Consider the following 21,071-nt stretch of genomic DNA (forward strand, 5'->3'; position numbering starts at 1 on the left):
CACCCTCCTGAGGCCTGACTTGGACCAGCACGGCCAAGGGCCCAGGGTTGGGGCAAGTTATGGAGCTCGGAGAGCTGAGCCACCACCCATCAACTAATCCAGTGGAAGAGCAGGAGTTATGGAAATGCCTTGAATTATATATTCTTACTTAAAAATGTAGTTCTTAAAAAAAAAAAAAAAAATGTAGTTCTTTCAAATACAGAAAGCAACTGAAATCAGTTCAGTATTGCTGAATAAAGGTCTTCAGAGGATTTATTTTAATGAATATAAAGGGATCATACATGATCAGTACATGAACAGCTCGCATCTAAGTAAGTGTTTTTAAATAATTAGGGGCTGGGGGACCATACTCAATATTTTGTAATAACTTCTAAGGGAAAAGAATCTGAAGAAGAATAGATATATGTATACATATAACTGAATCATTTTGCTGAACACTTAAACTAATACCGCATTGTCAATCAACTGTACTTCAATTAAAAACAAAGAACAACTAAACCTTCAAAAATAATGAGAATAAAGGCAAACTGAGCCTTCTGTTTACATTTGTATGAAGATTAAGGAGCTACAATTAAATGGCTCGAACAATTATAAACAAACAGAAAATGAATTAGGGGCTGAATATTATTGTTTGTTTTTAAAGGAGCTTAAACTGTTCTCCAAACTCAAGCTGTTCAAATTACAGTGTGTGAACAGGTGGTATCTGAGCAGAGGCAACTGCCATGGCACCCAACTCAACTCAGCAGCGCTGAGGCAACACCATGTAGACAGGTCTTGAGGCATAGAATTCAAGTGAGCAGGGTTGGGCTGATGGAGGAAGACTTGCTGAGTAAGATGAACAGAGCTTCTCCATACCAAAATGATGAGCCTGTCTTTGCTTGCTGCTCCTAGGTGGTCTCTGCCCCAGCCACTAGGACCCCAAATAATCAAGAGCCATTGTGGCTCCCTCTGCCCAGATGCTTTTCTCCTAGTCCTCCTCCAGCCCCAACTCTCAGAGGTGCCTCCTCCAACCATACAACCTAAAGCCACTACTCCTCTTAGAACAGAGAATATTCAGAATATAAATATGTAAAGAATATATTTAGGGACTTCCCTGGTAGTCCAGTGGTTAAGAATCTGCCTTGCAATATGCTTCCCTGGTGGCTCAGACAGTAAAGAATCTGCCTGCAATGCGGGAGACCTACGTTTGATCCCTGGGTTGGGAAGATTCCCTGGAGAAGGGAATGGCTACCCACTCCAGTATTCTTGCCTGCAGAATTCCCTGGACAGAGGAGGCTGAAGGGCTACAGTCCATGGGGTTGCAAAGAGTCGGACACGACCGAGCGACTAAAACACTTTCACTTTGCAATGCATGAACGTGGATTTGATTCCTGGTTGGGGAACTAAGATCCCACGTGCTGTGGAGAAACTCAGCCCACATGCCACAGCTACTTAAACCTGCGCACTGCAACTAGAGAGTCAGGGTACTGCAACAGAAAGATTCCACGTGATACAGGGAAAATTCCATGTGCTGCAACTAAGACCTGAAGCAGCCGAATGAACGAATAAATAAATATTTTAAAAGAGTACATCTCTATAAAAATACGACTGGAAAATTCCATAGACAGTGAAGCCTGGTAGGCTACAGTTCATGGGGCTGCAAAGAGTTGGACATGACTGAGCAGCTGAGCACACGGCACATAAATACGTAAAGAATATAATGAATATCATGCTCCTAAGGTATTCTTTCATATAACCTAGCTTTATACCCTGCATACTGAGGTAAAAATGACCTTCTAACTTATTTGTTACTTGTATGTTATCTGTCTCTTCTTACTAGAGTGTAAACATCATGAAGGGGAGGTCTTGTCTGCCTGTTCACTGTGGTATGCCCTGTCCCTAAAATAAGGCCCAGGTACTAGGGGGTGTGCTCAATGGAAAAAAATGCTTTAAATAAATGGATGAATGAATTAAGCTGCCAGATCATCATCCTGTCCTCAAAACAGGGGAAACCGGTGGTTTTACTTTTACGTAGTGCCTCTGGACTAGAAAGATATGTGGTTTGACCCACAATGAAAGCGAGGGGAACAGCCCTATACCAGCTTCATCTCACCTGTTCTGCCCCCACCATGCTGATCGGCTTGCACTTGAAGAGGTGGGTGATGAACTTCGGAATGAAGGAGCTGTGGATAAAAAAGAAGTGACAGATTAGGTTCATTTTCTCTTTGGTAAAGAACTGCAAAAACTTTTCTTTTTTTTAAGTTCCTATACTTCCTTCTAAAGAAAATGGAGAATTAAAGTAGATATTCTTATGTCCTACCAGCATGCACTCTTTCCCCCCCTCCCCCTAATGAAAGCCCTGGTTTTATTTAGGTAAATCTGGCCTTGGGATGCTGGGGAAAAGCTGATTCCTCCTAAACAACAGAGGTGGATTCTAATTAGCCTCAGCCAGGCAGAGCCTGGGGTTCCTTGGGTGACTGCTGCTGGTGCTGACAATTTGAGGACATGATCCAAGCCAGCGGGAGGGAAGGACTTCACTGCACGGCGGGGGCAGGACTCTCTTCTTTTATAGCTTGTTTGTGTGTTTGGATTTAACATCTAGAGCTGTCATTTTCCCACTGTTCTAGGGATGAAGCCAGGCCCAAGGAGAGCAGGGTCAGTAAAGAACCTGGGTCCTCAGTAACATTGCTGAACCACTGCGTCAGTCATCTCGGGATCTGTCCCATCTCCAGACTTCAGTTATATGAAATAAAAAATTCACTGTTTAAGTCAGTTTGAGTCAGGCCTTCTATGACGAGTAGCTGAAAACATCCTAATGGATGTGACAACCGAATATACATGAGGTGGTTATGGGATCTTAAATGCGAAAATAGGAAATAATTGCTAAGGGAGTAACTGTCAGATCAGAGAACAAAATACACAATCTCCAAAAAATTTACTGGGGACTGAAGGGCAACCTGGGCCAAGTGGATTGATGATGCTCATCTGGGGAAAGGGAGAATATAATTTTAACAGGTCAGGAGGGTTTTTTTTAAAGAAAACCCTGCAGAGCCCTGAGTAGGGAAGGCTGAGTTGTATTGCTGCTGTGAACAGAAAGCATGGGAACCAGAAATGCCTAAAATCAGGCCAGATTCGAAGACCAGGAGAACACAGGGCCCATGGCCGAAAGCAAGATTTGGAGGCTGAGGTAAAGGCTGGCCAGCCTCCCCGTCTCCTCACTTGACAAGCTGCTCTCAGGCTCATGCCCGCCATCCTCTTTGCTCTCTCCACATTTTTTCCAGAAGGTTTGTGCCACTCTAATATCCAGAGACCTACTGGAGAGCCCACTGGCATGGCACTGGCACCTCCACCCTTGCACATCCAAGACTCTGCCCTACCCTGGATCCAGGCTCAGAGACTAGATCTCGTCTGCGCAGGCATTCAAGTCAGAAGCCACAGACTTGCCCTCAACCACAAAATCCAGTAAGCTCTCAGTTCTTCCCTCAACACCCACACCCACCCTTCCTGATCATCCCCAGCTGCTGCGCTTCTCCTTCTCACTAGAGCTCTCTCAGTTGTTTCCTAGCTGGTCTCCCAGCCTTCAGCCTCATCATTTATTATCTGGGATTTATTTCAGATGCAAATATGAGCAGGACCCTCCTCTGATCACAACTCTTGCAGACAGACCTTCCTCGACTGTCTAGCCCCATCTCGCTGAGCCCTGGTACCCTGTGATTCAGGTTGGCTGGCCACATGCAGATCCTACGACTCTAGGCAATCTGAATCCTCCGTGCCTTTGCTCACACTGCTCCCTCTGCCTGGAATGCCTCCCCACCGCCTTGTGGGTCAGGACACACACATATCTCCCAGACTCTGCTCAAGGACAGCTTTCCTGTGAAGCCTTTCCTCAGTCCCCTCCACCATACTCTGCAGAGTCCACAGACCTCCAACCTAATAAATAACCTACTCGGTTATACTTATTTGCTGACATGTCTATTTCCTTTCACTTGACTGTAAGGCAAATGAAGCCAGGGACCACGTCTACTTAGTCAAAGCACTGAATTCTGCAGCTGGAACACAGTGGGTGCTCAAGGGGCTACATGCTGAATGAACAATAAATAATAATGGCAGCAGCTAATACTTTTTAAATGTCGGCTTGGTACCAGGACTTTACCAGGAAGTTTATATGACTTCTCTTTTTCCTCCCAATCACTATTAAGAGATCTGTCTCATCATCCCCATTACTGAATGGAGGAGAATCCACTGAGTGGATGAGGGAAGTCACTTGTGGTTCAAACAGCAGTTTCTACCAGGGGGCTGATCTTGATGTCTAAATAGCAGAGACTGTTGTTGCTTCAGAGACCAATAGTGAGATAAAAAAGTTAGAGGGAAAGAAATGTCAGCCCCAGAGATCAGATCTAGGGGAAGGCCAGCTGACTGATCAGGAGGCAGTGAGAACAAAGGACTATGTGGCATGGATTCTTCCTGCTCTCAACGAGTCAGGCCACAAAGTACCATGAGACTGAACTACAGCTAACTGCAACGGCACACAGTTTATAACCTAAGGTACTTCAAACTAAGTAGGTTTTGATCATGTGCTTCATCTGGCTCTGTGTGCTGGACTATAGGAGGAGGGGTGGGGAAAGCATAAGGATCAGGGACACGTCTCTGGGGAAGAGTTCCAGCAACGTGAGGTGTAACTGCAAGGGGCTCCTCCAGACCCTCGCGGTGGTGGCAGAGACTGCTCCTGGCTGAAGAAGAGTGTTCTCACAGCCCCCATCTGAAGGTTCTGGTCTTCAGCTGGGATTTTACAGTGACGAGAGGGTACCATGGATTAAATGAAGGATCCATTTTCTAGATTACAGGTTAAACTTTCCCAGATGTGAGAGATGGCATCCTATGCCCAGCTCCCCCAATACGGGCTTAATGTGAGAGCCAAGGGCACTGAGAGAAGGTGAACTGGTGCTGGGACTAGTGAGGTAAACAGACCCCTTCCTCGGTTTAACATCAGCTCCTTCAGGCTCCTGTGCAACAGCACTGGAGATTCTTGGCTACAGTAAATTTTTATAGAGACGCTGTTCCTACTGAGAGTTATGGGGAGTGTCACAGTGTGATTTATCAGCAGGGCTTTTAACCTGCGCTAATGAGCACCCAGAGAGTGGAAGGGATGTCAGCTCCCGGACCTTCTGCTGTCCTGCACACATTAATGCCTTCCGGGAGGGTCCACTCGGGCCTTTCCTGACACACTGGGAACTAAAGCTCAGGCCACAGCCACTCCGTAATTGCTGCTCTTTAGGGGCTCGTGTGTGAGGGGGAAGGAAAGCCTTAATTGAATACAAACTGGGAGAGATCTGGGGAAGACAGAAACTTGGAGCCCTAAACTGTCCTCAGGGACCTGGATGAGAATAACCTCACTTCAGTAGCTTGGACGGGGCCGTTCTTCCCAAAGCCCTTCCCTGCGAAGTCTGCCAAAATGCTTGTTTGATAACTGGTCAGAGGAGGCACTGACCCTCCATGGTGTCCGGCCTTGGGGGAAACGGTGCTATGGCCAGATGCTGACTGGCAAAGGACCAAAACATCTCCCTGCTTTAAAACAACAAGCCAGAAGCATCCGCACAGGAGGACGGGGCAGGAGACACGCAGGCAGTGTTCACTCCACCTACTTGGCAATGGACTGGCTCCCTGACTTGCTCTTCCTGATTTCTAGTGCCTTCCCTAGACTCACGGGTATCCACAAGTGGATATACTCTGGCAGCCACAGTAATAAGTGCTATGGGCGAGGAGGAAGAGAAAGCGCAAGAGAACAGAACTCACGGTTCCCATCCTCAAAAAGCTTATTATCCAGTCAGAGAGATACATATACATACTTGAAGTTGCTGGAAAATAATTTTAATTATCCAAACCTGGGGGGAGGCAGGGGTACCAGAATGTCCACGTAGTTCACATGACAGAAGCCCCCTGACTCCTTTCTGCCTCTCTTGAGGGGGTGGATGGTTGTACTGCTGTTACTGTGATCTACCACATTAAGTAGCAAATTTAGTGAGATTAGTATGCTTCTCTAGGGTACAAAAAACTATGTGGATGGTGGGGACACCTGGGTTGGGTGCATGCTGGTGCTCAGCATGGCATTCAGAACCATCCACTGATGCGGCGTTCAGGACTTACTTTGCAAATTTAATGCAGAACTGCGTGAAGTACTTCCGCGTGGAGGCCAGGTTGTCGCGGATGATGGGGACGTTCTGTTTAATGTGAAGGATGACCGACGTGACGTAGGGGCTCTGGTCACCAACGTGCTCCACGTTCTGCCACTGCATCTGAAAATGGAGACAAGGCGGGACAAGTCTTCAGAGCCTGTGCAGGAGGACAGCGTTACCCGTTACTGGGGAAGGTGAGGCGACAGGTGTATAATATAGTGTTTCACACTTTTTAAAACTTGAAGTATAGTTGATTTACAGTGTTGGGTTAGTTTCTAAATGATTTTTAAAGGTGATGCTCCACTTATATTCATTATAAAATACTGGCCATATTCCCTGTGTTGTACAATATATCCTTGTGGCTTATTTTCTCTGCTTTCTTTGGTAGCTTATTTCTTCTACTTTTCTATCTAACTGAAAATTTCCATAATCAAACATTAGACTCTTACTCCAAGAGCCTTTGAGATTATGTGGCATTTTAATCAAGAGAAAGGAAAGAGCATCTCTGTAAATATGAGGGGCAGGTCAGAAGTTAAGACAGTGCTCTGGGGAACAGGGCAGGGGCTGTGTGGATGGCAGGTTTGGGGCATCACTGGCCTCTGACCAGGCAGGCCGTGAACAAAATCAAGAGGCCTGAGACTTCCCTGGGGGTCCAGTGGTTAAGAATCCACCTTGCCATGCAGGGGACTTGGGTTCGATCCCTGGTTGGGGAACTAAGATCCCGCAAGCCACGGAGCCACTAAGTGCGTGCACCACAACGGAAGATCCTGCAGGACATAATGAAGATCCTGGGTGTTGCAACTAAGACTGGACGCAGCCAAATAAATAAACATATTAAAAACAAAATAAAAAAACGAGAGACCTGCTGGGCTCCAGTTCTCACAACCTGAGGACAGTTAGGGGAAATGAAAAACAAGCACAGTAAAAGGGAAAAAGCAGCAGAGGTGTGCTCTCCCCACCACCACCTCACCCGGAAACACTGGAGAAGAGGGGTGGCACCAGCCCCCAGCCTGCTTCACACCACCGGCCAGGACTGAGATGGGATTCTGCAGGGTCAGCCTCTCAGAAAGGAGCTGGGCTGCCTGTTAAAAAGATCCTGAGCTGAACACAAACTGTATAGTATGTTCATAGAAGGAAGGCAGTCTTTCTGAGGCCTTGATATCTCTGGCAAGAAAATACTATTTTTACAGAGCTCCTGGGGAAAGGAAAAATTCAATCCTGAGAGAATGTGTTTAAAAGAATCACATTGTATACACGGATGATCCCCCAGCTCCTGGGAAGCTCAAATGACTCTATGTTTTGTCCTAATGTTTCTTCACATCAACAGGTATTTATCGCCTAAAAGCTTTGGGTCTGTGTAAGCATGGAACCATGCAAAAGCTGGAAGGCACCTCCATCTTCATTTTACAGATAAGAAAACCAAGGCCCAGATACATGAAGTCTATGTAAGCTTTCATAATGAGGCTCCAGAAAGAAAAGGGCCTCTAATTTTTTTACTGGAGGAAAAAAATAAAAGCAAAGGACGCAGAGATGGTAGAAAAGTCTAATATGAACTGACTTTATATTCTAATGCTTTGGCTACTTCTAATGTTTTCCTTATCCTCTTCTGTTTCAAGAGACTTCTTTTCCCATCTGATATTAAAGATGTGACCCATTCAAACAATGAACATCCTAGGGGGCCTTAAATGAGCTCACAGGCTGAGGCCAGAATTGGCAGGTGCTGTTACCATCTACACTTCATCTTCCACTCCCAGCTTGTCAGCGGCTCCACGGCAGAAGGCCCCCGGGGAACAAAACGCACAGTGAACTCCGCCCTCCACCGAGCGCAAAGCTCATCCATAGTAATGACTGCTCTTTTCCAAGCTGGCAGCAGCTGACGTTTCAACAGCTTGAAAAGTTCGTAAACAATTATCTAAGCACGATGGTTCTCCATTGACAGAAGACAACCGCAGTCGGTGGTGGTGACATGCCCTGTCATCGGTTACAAAGCAACTCTGGGCAAGACGGAGCTCGCGGTGTGCGAGTTCAAGTTCCCGCTGGAGAGCTGCCTCCTCTTGACCACCACTGGCCATGTTAGTATGTGTCCACACTGGGAAATCTAGGTGAAAGATCCGATTTTCCTGAATACTTGGGCCATTTCGAACTCCATCGGTCAAGATAAATGAAGTACTAACAAAAGTCAAATGGATTCATGAGTTTAAATTTAAGTCAACCCAGGACTTCCCTGGAGGTCCAGTGGTTAAGACTGTGTTTTCACTTCGAGGGACAGGGGTTGATCCCTGGTTGGGGAACAAAGATCCTACATGCCACTTAGTGTGGCCAAAAATTAACAAAAGAAATTTAAGCCAGCTTTGTGGAATAAGAAAAGAATTTAAAGTACTGGAAAACAATGAAAGTTGACATTGTTCAGACTATTCTCTAAAAAATGAGCAAAATACAGCCAGCAGTGGTACTGTCCAGCCACAGCCTCGGATGGATGCTCTGCCATCTTTCCCCTTGATGACTTAGGGTTTGGGTTGTAACTCGAATGTGCCAATGTACCTACGTCAAGACCTACTGTGTGCAGGTCATTTGGCCTGGCATTTGGCACACATCATCTCCTTTGCTATTCCGACATGATCTTACAGTAAGATCTTGTCTTACTGACAAGGAGACTGAAAAAGCTCAAAGAGAAGAGGCCCAAAGTTACTCAGCTGATCAATGGCAGAGTAGAGGCAGCCCAAGCCCATCTTAAACCCAAGCACTACACTGGGCTGCTTCCTAGACACATGTTAATTATTTCAAACAAACAGAAAACAGTACTTAACTCAGCTTTAGTTCAAGGGGAGCCCAGTTTCTCACGGAGAAGCTAATGAAATACACAGTGATCAAGGGACATAAAACAGTAGCTTGCACTGGAAGAACAAACATCCTGAAAAGCCATTAGTGGAAATCAGACTCCAACTTTTCCAGGTGAACTTTGCATCTGACCTTTAGAGCTTCATACTTCATAGAACTCCATACTTCACGGTTTTCCTTCTGCGCTTTTTGTTTAGAAGGTGGGGTGGGGTTGAATACCATTGGTGCTATTTGAACAAGAACAAGTTTGCAAAAGAAGTAGTAACCAAGATGTAGGGTTGATAAAAACAGCAAGCAAGGAAATGATCCATTTACAACACCAGAGTCCCAGGGACCCCACACAGCCTCAGGGGGAGGTTGTGGGGCTCAGGGCATTGCCAGCCCCGGTGGTTTCTGGTGCCTGTGGAAGGAGAGTGTGGTGGCCCCTCACAGGGAAGGCTGGGGAGATGCCCACAGCAGTAGAGACCTCTGAATCACCCACTGATCAGAGGACGGGGCTCCATGCTAGTTGACTACGGCATGTGTGTTTCTCCATGGCTATGTGAAACGTGCACAGAGGTCTCCTGAGAAATTAATTTTCCTTAACCGAGAATTCAGCTTCTCACATATTCATCTTATCTCAGAACTAAAGCTGTACAGAGCAGACTCAGACCTGTGGAGTCTGGGAACATCGCAGGCGATCAGAGTCTAGTGTTATGGGCAAGGCTGCTGGGATGTTGGCCCCAGGCACGCGCACACGCACACGCTCACACCTAATGTCTGTCCGGGCTACTTTTACTGACACAACAAGCGTGTGCTGTTTTTAGGCACCTTCCCCAAGTATAGCACTCAACTAAGTACTGTGTGGGGAATAAAAAAGAGGAAGGAACATTCTACCGAACACCTACTATGTACTAAGTAAGTACCATGATCGACATTTTCCCGTGAACCTACTGCTTATGATGATTATGCAGTAAAGGAGGTATTCTTATTCCTGCTTCATGGATGATAAGACAGATGTGAGGACTATCAGGGACTGGCCTAATGAACTGATAAGTCTGCAGGGATGAGATCTAGACATTGGTCTGACTAACTCCAAAGTCCCTGTTTCTTTCCACTTTATCATGCTGCTTTCCAAAATAAGTGTTACCACCTGAAATGAACTTGAAATTAACTAAGGAAATTTGGGGCAAGCAAAATCTGTGTACAGATGAGCTTGTCCAAAGTAGAGGATGTGGTGGTGTTGATGGTGGTGCAGAAGAGGAGGAAAGGATAACTCTTCTCACTTCTTTGCTCAGGGATACACATTCCTTAACTCTGGGAGGAAAACCAGTAAGATCCAGGATAGAAAGTGGAGCAATAAAGGCTTTAAGAAGATATAGATTTTTTTTTTTTTTTTTATTCACTGCTGGGCCAATGGGAAGGTGAATTTGTATAAGCTTTCTTACAGGTGATTTGAAAATATCTATCAAAAAAGTTTTGTATTTTACATAGTTTTAAATCTCTGCAACTCCTTTATGGCAACTTATCTGAAGATAATATATTATGAATGCTCAGAAAACACACACCCACACAAAGTTGTCCATTGCTGGACTATTTATAAATGTGAAAAATTGGAAATAGCCTAACATCCATCAAAAGTGAAATGACCACATACATGTCAGGGGCAACAGACGACAGTACTTCAGATGAGGCGATCTAGAGTCGCCAGTCATGAGTCCTAATATTGTTTGTGCAACCAGCTAAAGGCATGACTTGGGCAAGTGACCAAACTCTCTGAGCCTCAGTTTTCTCAGCCATAAAACTGGGATGATGATAACCTCTATTATCTATACAGTTAATGAAAGGCAGTGTATGGGACGCTCTTACACAGTGCTTGGCATGTATTACTTCCATGGTAAATGTTAACTACTGTTACAAGTTTAACAGTAAATACTCTGTACTATGGAGTACTATCAGATCAGATCAGATCAGTTGCTCAGTTGTGTCCGACTCTTTGCGACCCCATGAATTGCAGCACGCCAGGCCTCCCTGTCCATCACCAACTCCTGGAGTTCACTGAGACTCACGTCCATCAAGTCAGTGATGCCATCCAGCCATCTCATCCCCTGTCGTGCCCTTCTCCTCTTGCCCCCAATCCCACCCAGCATCAGAGTCTTTTCCAATGAGTCAACTCTTTGCATGAGGTGGCCAAAGTACTGGAGTTTCAGGCAATCACTAAAAAAATACCACAGATTCAGCTCAACTGGCACAGAAAACTATTAAAACCTGCAAAATGAGAACAAGAGGTTATATACTATGTAAAGCATAAGCTTGTTTATTTAAAAATAAATGCATAGGGTTTTCCTGGTGGCTCAGTGGTAAAGAATCTACTTGCCAATGCAGGAGACATGGGTTTGAACCCTGGTCTGGCAAGACCCTACATGCCACAGAGCAACTAAGCCCATGCATCACAACTATTGAACCTGTGCTCTAGAGCCCAGGAACCTCAACTACTGAGCCCAGGCACTGAAATACTGCCCTAGAGCCTGTGCTCCACAAGAGAAGCCACCACAATGAAAAGCCCTCACACCGTAAAGAAAGAAAAGCCTGCATAGCAATGAAGACCCAGCACAACCAAAAATGAAGATAAATAAAGAAAATATAGGCATAAGAAGAAAGACTGAAATATGTTTGTTAATTGGAATTATGGGTGGTTTAAATTTTCTTTTTAAAAATCTGTAATTTTCTATAATGAAGGTAATTTGCTTTGGTCATAATAAAAAAAAATCTTTTATGAAGAAAGATGTGCCTTGATTATAGGTGGTAGATGGAAATGAGGATTTCTTAACCATGGAGCCCTGTGAGCCTCCTGAAACAGATCTACATTTTAATAACTGAGGGAAATGAGAACAGATTTGAGGACTGTTCTGGCTATTTTGAAATGTCTTTGGGGAATAGTAAGGCGGCCTCCTAAATGAGTACATGTTCACGATCTTGAAATCTAATAGAAATTACTTGCCAGACTGTAAGGAAATTTTATTTGTTCAGTTTCTTCTTTCTGTTTTTTTTTTTTCCCCTCCCTTAAAACTACCATTAATGGGCTAAAAGCTAAATCTGTTTGATTCTAGACAGAGACTTAGATTCTTTCAACCTAGGGATGTGAGTAGCCCTAGGAAAAAGGACAGAGTGAGGAGGACCATGGGACCAATGGTTCCCTTTAAGGAAGCAAGAGATTAAAAAAAAAAAAAAATCCTACTTGTAAGGCCACACTCAGGCATACTAATTTTTTTTTTTTTTTTAAGGAAACTTGAATTGCTTTCTTTAGCTTCCAATTTCTAGGAGGCTCAAGAATTACAATTATTCTGGACAACAAAAGGAAGTAAGACTGTGCTCATTGACATTTTTCTGCCACATTCATTCTGTAGGATTGCAATCTTATTGTTGCCCTTTCTGTTATACAACATGTACACATCAGGGGTTAAAAGCTACAATACCTTCCACGACTGAGTACCACTTTCTGTGACTGAACAGGCAAAGAAATTACACCGAACATCAGCATCTGGCAGAGACATATGAATTCTTAAGAATTCACAGAAATTACATTTAAAAGACAGAGCTCTTCACATGGTTTCCACCAAAGCACTCCAAACAACTTCCTTTTCAAGAATCAGGAGACTTGGTTTTATTTTTGGCTTTACTGTTATAAAGCTCTATGGCCTTGGACATATTATGAAAAAGAAAACCAAGTAACATACATGCCAGAATGATAATTCGTTAGTTCTCCGGAGAAACGTGCAGAGCAGGCTGCAATACTTGGGTTGGCTGCTCAACCTGTTTTCTTCCCTGTAGGAAAGTCATGGTGTCAGACTGAGAAAAGCTGAAGACCAGTATCTAACAGGATGCTTCTGAACGCTTGAGGAGCTCATGCTCAAGTAAGCGTGAAAACACGCTCATGTGAACCCACCAGGACCGAGCACACACTGTCATCACTCTTATGTTTTTAGACAAATTACGTGGGCTGATTTTTGCCTCAGTTTCCACATATGCCAAAAGACTAACTTACTCTGTAAGTGTGGTGTGTTACTGCACAGAGGAGAGACCTGAGTCTGAATCCTGGCTCTGCTGCATTTTAACTAAGAGATCTGATGAGTTTCCATTCCCTTATCTGTGAAACTGAGAAGGAACTAACACAGGAACCTTATATATTTGTCAGAATTAAACGCGGTTAACGCCTTTGGGTGCTGATTCCTGGTAAAGCGCTCCGTAAACAGCAACTTACTAATCATCTCACGGAGCTCATCTGAGAAAATAATGCAATTTGGGAGGGGAAAGCGGTCTGAAGGGTAATTTTGACATAACATCAATAACACTATCTCAAGGTTACACAGGTTCAGAGAAACCACTAAACTTTGCTTGTACTGTGCTTCCTCCTTGTGGGTTTGGCCCGTTTAAAGCTGTTCCTGTGGATTTTCTACCAAATTTGCCCCTCTGTGTTCTTCTCTCCTTCACCAGCAGCAGTGTTCTTGCCCACAGCTGGGGAGTAAACAGCTACATGTGGGGATTTCCTATTTCCAACTTCAATCTGCTCTGGGATGCTACTTGGTGAAGTAAGAATCCTGGCTATTAAGTACCACTGAGGATCGTCACCTCATCCTCAACAGCACCTGGATGTGCCTGAAGGCTTCAAGGCTTCTGTGATCCTGCCATTTCCAATAAAGACGCCTGAGTCTCCTACTGTCTGCCAGCTCTACCCAGCTAAATCTGGTCAGTAGAGTTACCACCTTTGTCTCATCTGGTCACCATTCTTTGGTGAAGTGAGTATCTATAAACTTGTTCTTTCTGCTTTCTTTACCTGCAAAGTCATTCTAGGAGTACTACTGTTAAGCAAGTACTGTGGTGTGCTGGAGAGATCAAAACATGATTAAGACACAGCCCTAAAGTTGTTCACAGCTTAACAGGGGAGACAGAGATAGAAAAAATAACTGTACAACAAAGTAGAGACTTAATATAAGTGCCGTGGTGTCCTGAGGGAGAAAGATACTCTGGATCAGACAAACAACGGTGAGCCCGCAAGACACTCAAAACAGCCAAAACAATCTTGAAAAAGAACTAAGTTGGAAGACTCATACTTCCTGATTTTAGAACTTACTAGAAATCTACAATCATCAGACAGTGTGGCCCTAGCATGAGAAAAGACACATAGATCAATGGAATAGAACTTAGAGTCCAGAAATAAACCCATGTACTCATGGTCAACTGATGGCATCACCAACTCAGACAGACACTAGTTTGAGCAAACGCCGGGAAAATGGTGAAGGACAGGGAAGCCTGGCGTGCTGCAGTTCATGGGGTCACAAAGAGTTGGACACGACTGAGCAACTGAACAGCAACAACAACAAGCACCTTGGAATAAAGTGCACAACCTTCCCAGCCTTGCTCTGGGTAGAGTCTGAATCGAACTATTCAACTAGCAACAAAAATGATGGAATCACAGACAAGAATAAACATTATCACAAAAGTTTTTTAAAAATCCTTGAAGAAACTACACAGAACAGAGTGCAGGCACAAATCGCAGGGTATTTGTTGAATCGGTTTGTGACCACTTGGCTTGTTTATATCTGGTCATTTTCATCACATGGATTTCATTTTGCTAGAACTCCAGAAGATTCAGACACAGAGTAATGGCCTCCCAGCTGCTGCGTTCCCACGTCTGTGGTTTTCCTGTGATATAAACAAAAGATTCTGGAGGTATGGTCTCTGTGAGTGTTTGCTGGTGTGGGTCTGGGGGAGAGATGGGTGGTGGGGGCAGTTTGCAGGAAACCCACCTAATGAAATGACAGTTCACATAAGCAACACCTGGAGCGTTAAAGCCCCTCCAACTGCTATTTTACTAAAAAGACAAAAAAAAAAAAACCCAATTCAGTCTTCCTTTGGTAAATGTAGACATTCTTTCCCCAGCTGCCTTCTGACCTCAGCTGTGTGGCGGGCAGGAGAGGAGGCAGCTGGAGCAGATCATGCTCAGGATGTCGGGAACGTTCACCGGCAGTGAGAGGATAATCAGAGCCTGCAGAATCAATCCTCAGAGTCACGTCTCTCTAAGAAAATGAGTGAGCCTCAGTTTGCCTGCTCCGAGTCTTCTGCTTGTAAACACTCGGATGCTGGAAATACACATTCACCTCTGACTGGTGAAAGGATCAGCCTTTTGAAAGGAAACTCTGTGACACTGGCCACTCAGGACGCCCCACTGAGCATCATTAAAACCCCCGAAGCTTAAGTTTGGGTATTAACCTCTCTTTTTCTTAAATATTTACAATCTACTACAAAACCAAATTCAGACCAAATGTCTTGCTTACACAACCTTGTGACATGGCCACTCCTCCTGACCAGAGGGAACGAGGGCTAACGTTTGTTGGCCAGTCTCCATCCTCACAACGCTCTGGGAGGCAGAGCCCCCTGTTTCACATACCAATGAGGTAACCTGCGCCCAGAGAGGTTGTTATTTGCTCAACACGCCCAAAAGAAAAATGAGAAGAGTTAGGTTTGTCTGACTCAAAGCCAGTGTTCCTTCCATTGTACTCTGCTACTGGCCAGTAGGCCCCTGAGAAGTTCTTTCTGCAGAATTTGTAAGAATGCTACAAAAGTCTATGACCCTAGAATAGGCACTGGAAACCTTTTTCTGTAAAGGGCCAGACTGTTAATATTTTAGGCTTTGCCAGCCATCTGGTCTCAGCTGCAATTACTTAATTCTGCTGTTGTAGCACAAAAGCAGCCACAGATAACATACAATGAATGAGTGTGGCTGTGTGCCAATAAAACTTTATCTGGCGGTGGGCCAGATGTGGCTCACCAGTTGTAGCTTGCCAACCACTGCTCTAGAAGGCTCAAAGAGTGGACGGCTTTGTGTTATTTGGCTTAGAAATCAATGAAGGGACTTTCCTGGTGGTCCAGTCTTTAAGACTCCGACCTCCTAATGCAGAGGGCCTGGGTTTGATCCCTGGGCAGGGAATTAGATCCCATATGCCACAACGAAGACCTGGTGCAGCCAAATAAATAAATGTTAAGGGGGAAAAAATATCAATGAAGAATTGCTTATTTCCAACTTAATCAACAAATATGACAGTCTTCTCTATTCTCTGTGGTCCATGCACTCAAGGTATTTACATTAGGGAGAAAAGACACAGGCACCTAAAAGCCAAAGAACAACATGAGGACAGGCATGGGAAATGCCAAGGGAGAGGCCAGGGGACTGAGGGCTGACGGACAGGTCACCATGATACTAGAAAACCAGAGGTGGGACTTCCCTGGTGGTCCAGTGGCTATGACTCTGCACTCCCAAAGCAGGGGGCCCAGATTTGATCCTTGGTCAGGGAACTAGATCCCCCTTGCTGCAACTAAAGATCCTGCCTGCTGCAAATGAGGCCTGCTGCAGTGAAATAAATATCTAAAAAAAGAAAAGAAAACCAGGGTCTGCAACCTGATCAAATAACCCTGCACAGTCACCAGAATTCATAAAGAGTTGGAAAAACCTCTGACTGGCAGGAATGAAGATGAGTTAGAAGTGACTGCCTTAAGTACACCACCACCAGGGCTTCCCTGGTGACTCAGCTGGTAAAGAATCTGCCTGCAATACTGGAGACCAACGTTCGATCCCTGGGTGGGGAAGATGCCTTGAGGAAGGGAATGGTTACACATTCTAGGATTCTTGCCTGGAGAATTCCACAGACAGAGGAGCCTGGTGGGCTACAGTCCACGGGGTCCAAAAGAGTCAGACACGACTGAGCAACTTTTCACTTTCACCCGTTCTGGGGAGGCAACACGAAGGGCTTTCTGCACATGTTGGATGCTGACCAAAGGCAACCTTTCCTTCAAACTCAGGAAGCTTACCTGCTCCCCGTCTCATTCTCAAAGGACAAACAACTGACTTCAGGTGCGAGATCAATTGAGCACCTGTGGAAACTCCTGGAGGGCTCTGTTCTCCTCCTGATTGGTGCTTTAAGCACTGGAGAGCCCGCACGAGCTACAGGTGAGGACCGGGAGAGACCACCTGCGCTCACTCTCCGACGTTCAGGAAGCAGCACTTCCTGAAAGCTTACCTTGCTCATGGCCGTAAGGGCGGGGTCGCAGGCAGCATCCAGGTCCTGAACCAACAGCTGAATGCTGCTGGAGATGACACTGCAAGTCAAACACACCACTGTGGTCATGGCTTACAGAAGTGACTTGTGAATGACCCACCGACACAGCCCCTTGCCAAGGTTTTAGGCACCTGTGCAAACCCTAGCTTCACCATTTCATCAGAAAAACTATTTCAAAAAGGAATGAATAACAAGGAGGAGCATCTTGGCTCCACCCTCCTTCTAGCTGTGTGTCTGGTCTCGCTTGGGTGTGTCCCCACTCGGTCAGGACACAAGATCCCGTGGCTCATCTCCCCTGCTGCTATGCCCAGAATCCCTCTTCACTCCTCCCAAAGTACACGCTTCCCTAAAATGTTTAAATCAGACCTTGGAGGTAAAAAAAAGGTTGAGAAAAAGAGAGGAAATGACCTAAGAGGATCTGGATTTTTCCTCAGTAAGTGGCCGATGAGAAAGCTGAAGCTTCTCCTTCCCCAATCTCACTTAAAGACCACGACAAAACCCTGCCAGGTGGCACCAGGGCAAGAACTGATTCCAAAGGCTTTCATCTGAACTCCTTGGACAGACACCCTCCCACCCCAAATACATCCATGCCCTGCCTACTCCTCCACCCGCCTCCACGGCTAAAATCAGGTCGCTCACCCTTTACATCCTGAAACACTGGAGGTGAGGCTGGCCCTCTGTGGATTGAGGGGGGCAGACAGGAGGCCCTGGACCTGACCTTCCTGCAGGGATGGCTGAGATGGGAAAGTTCTTCTTCCCTGTTATCCTAGATTGCTGTTGTTGTTTAGTCACTAAGTCGTTTCCAACTCTTTTGTGACCCCATGGACTGTAGCCTGCTAGGCTCCTCTGTCCAAGGGATTTTCCAAGCAAGAATACTGGAGGGAGTTGCTACTTCCTTCTCCAGGGGATCTTCCTGACCCAGGGATAGAACCCAAGTCTCCTGCGTTGGCAGTCAGATTCTTTCACTGCTAAGTCACCAGAGACGGCCATTATTATAGATACTGCAGCAATAAAACCCCTGTAAGCTAAGAATGACTGCATGTGAGGAGGCAGGATATGGGTCAGCTGCACCAACTTCTCAGGCTCCTTAGTGGCTTGTGGAGAAGATAATCCCGATCCAACAGAAGGCTCTGGGAACCTCTCAGGTTCTGCAGTGACCTGAGCTGATGGCCTGAGACGCACTGCTCTGCACAGGGTAAGGGTAGAGTCTCGAGCAGACTTGCAAGTACGCACGTGCTGAACGTGTCCATTTCTCCAGTCAGATTGATTCGTTCAGTCAGACTCACGTCGACCTTCTCCTTGAGTTTCTCTTCCAGCTGAGAGGGAGAGAGAGAAACACGCTTAGCGGTTATCGGAAGGAGCACCGTGGTAAGACTACACACTTACCGAGTGCGATGATTCGGGTACCATTCTGGGCACTTTTCGTGTATGGGCTCATTTAATTCTCACGGCCCTGTGAAGAAGACTCTATTATGATCCTCACTTGACAGATGAGAGTGTGGAGGCATGGCCTACCCAGCTCCATGAGGAGGGGGGACTGAATCTCCTCCAGAACCTGTGCTCTCTGGCCTGTGCTGTATTTGGTTCTCATGACACACCGACAAATTAATTAATTAGTTTTTAAAAGTTGTTTATTTCATCTTTATTTTTGGCTGTGCTGGGTCTTCGCTGTTTTGCTGGGACCTTCTCTAGTCGCAGCGAGCAGTGGCTGCTCCTTGTTGTGGTGCACAGGCTTCTCTTGGCAGTGGCTTCTCTCGTTGTAGAGCACAGGCTCTAGGCACACAGGCTTCCGTAGTTGGGGCTCACAGGCTTAAGTTGCCCCTCGACATGTGGAATCTTCCCAGACCAGGGATGGAACCCATGTCACCTGCATTGGCAGGCAGACTCTTCTCCACTGCACCATCGGAGAAGTCCTAATCAAATTTAATTTTAAAAAGACCCCCATTTTTAGATTACTCCCTGCCCTGTGAATTGCAGGCTCACCCGCTAACACTGGAAGCCTCTGGGGGTAGGTGGCAATAAAATCAAAAGTCTTCCCTGAGCACTGGGATGGACCATTCCCCCACCATATTAAAGTGTTGGGGATACTGAGGTAAACAAAAGGAACACAGTCTCTGCCTCCATCAGCCTACAGCCGAGGGAGGGAAACTGGCTGAGCTCCCAGCCGTCTCCAAGAAAAATACAACTGACTGGGAATTGTAAATATCTCAAAACATCCCAGGAATCGCTTCACTGAGCAGCCCCAAACCCATTTATCACAGAAACTCTATGAATAACCAATGTTTTGTCTTAAATTTAAAAATACCTCTTAGGGGTGGGTAAATTAATGTAACTTTTTGGGAAGGCAATTTATTTAAAAAGCAAACATTTAAATATACACTCTCTTTTGGCCAGCAATTTTGCATCTAGAAAGATATTTCAATGACTGATGAGAACAAGGTACAGAGATGTACAGGAGTTCTTTGCAGTGGCCTTGAACTCAACTGATATTTACTGACAGCCTATTCTGTGCCAGGATTCCCTGATGGCTCAGACAGTAAAGAAACTGCCTGCAATGCAGGAGACACAGGTTCGATCCCTGAGTTGGAAAGATCCCCTGGAGAAGGGAATGGCAACCCACTCCAACTCCAGTATTCTTGCCTGGAGAATTCCATGGACAGAGGAGCCTTGTGGGCTACAGTCCATGGGGTCGCACAGAGTCGGACACGACTGAGAGACTAACCTATTCTGTATCAGGCTCTGTCATGATGTAGTTTGTGAACAAAAACAGATAAGATCCTCTTCTCATAAAGTTCACATTCTAGTGTTGTTCATATTAGTGAAAAACTAGAAACAATCTGCACGTTTGTAAGGGACTGAGGAGACAAATGATGGCACAAGCTCACAATGGCTTCAACCTGTCAGCTGCTTTTTCCCATTACGTTGAAAATAAAACCCAACTATCCCAACTTCTAATTAAGATGTGTGTCCTCTCTAGCTCTCTGGCCCACATCTTGCTCTCCCTACCCTTGCCTGCTCGGCTTCAATTATAGTGACCACTTAAGCTTCTGGAACACTCTAGGGTCTTTTCCTTCTCAGCGCCTTTACACTTCCTGCTTCCTCTCCCTCTCCCTGCTCGTCCTACCAAGCCAGCTCCCTTGTTTTGCCACTCCCCAGTGCCCAGCCCTTCCAGGCAACCTCCTTCCAACACTCAGGACTTCACTTCATTATCACCTCTTCTGGGAGGCCCTCCTTGACTACTCTACCTCAGTAGGCAATCTCTATTAGCACTGCAACATCTGTTTCTTTCCTAGAACTTCCCACAAAACTTCCTTACTTATATTATCTGGCTCTTCTATTAGTCCTAAGTTCCATGGTAAGAAATTTGTCTACTCTGTTCACCACTGTGAATTAATACCAAATACAGTGCCTGGTGCCTGATAAGTGCTTCATAAAGAACTCTTGGAGGAATGAATGGCACACTTATGCAGCTGTTAAGAGTAAATGTGTTACAATTAATGAACTGTTATCGACACATTATTGGCACTGTATTTTAAGTATTATTTTTCAATTCTTTATTGCTTGGATTCTCAAGTCTCTTTGGTTTCTCCCTTCATTTCTTCTTGCATCCCCTCAACTCCAACCCTCTGTGTTTTTTCTTAAGGAAACTGGGTTGTTTGCCTTGTAGCTTTTCTCATGGTATGATTTTACTGATTGTATCCACGAGGTACTAATTGCAAGTTCTTCTATCCCTTGTATTTCCTGTAAACTGTAGCTTGATCAGATACAGATTTTACTTATTATTTATTTCTGGATGTGCTGAGTCTTTGTGGCTGAGCAGGCTTTTCTCTAGCTGTGGTGCCCGGGCTTCTCATTATAGTGGCCTCTCCTGCTGTGGAGCCTGGGTTCTAGGGCACGTGGGCTCAGTAGTTGTCATTTCTGGGCTCTAGAGCACAGGCTCAATAGTTGTGGCACATGGGCTTAGCTGCTCCATGGCATGTGGGATCTT

The 21,071-nt window shown here is 45.4% G+C and overlaps 1 protein-coding gene and 2 long non-coding RNA genes across 3 annotated transcripts in view; 1 reads left to right on the forward strand and 2 right to left on the reverse strand.

Annotated features, from left to right (window-relative positions):
• VPS53 (VPS53 subunit of GARP complex) overlaps positions 1-21,071 on the reverse strand; it is a 124,858-nt gene that overhangs the window by 16,319 nt on the left and 87,468 nt on the right. The window contains exons 16-19 of the mRNA XM_006052711.4: positions 18,317-18,399; positions 17,045-17,123; positions 6,124-6,272; positions 2,093-2,162 (exon numbers count right to left, since the gene is read on the reverse strand). Of these exons, the coding sequence (XP_006052773.1) occupies positions 2,093-2,162; positions 6,124-6,272; positions 17,045-17,123; positions 18,317-18,399 (381 nt within the window). The remainder of the gene's footprint in view (positions 1-2,092; positions 2,163-6,123; positions 6,273-17,044; positions 17,124-18,316; positions 18,400-21,071) is intronic.
• On the forward strand, positions 13,628-15,214 carry LOC102398778. Its single transcript, XR_006550216.1, has 3 exons — positions 13,628-13,765; positions 14,606-14,699; positions 14,910-15,214. It is a non-coding gene; the product is annotated as an uncharacterized LOC102398778 (long non-coding RNA).
• On the reverse strand, positions 14,453-15,020 carry LOC123332984. The gene is made up of 2 exons (XR_006550215.2): positions 14,777-15,020; positions 14,453-14,672 (listed from the first exon to the last, which is right to left on the reverse strand). It is a non-coding gene; the product is annotated as an uncharacterized LOC123332984 (long non-coding RNA).

Source organism: Bubalus bubalis, chromosome 3 (assembly GCF_019923935.1).
Source record: "Bubalus bubalis isolate 160015118507 breed Murrah chromosome 3, NDDB_SH_1, whole genome shotgun sequence".
NCBI classification, from domain to species: Eukaryota; Metazoa; Chordata; class Mammalia; order Artiodactyla; family Bovidae; genus Bubalus; species Bubalus bubalis.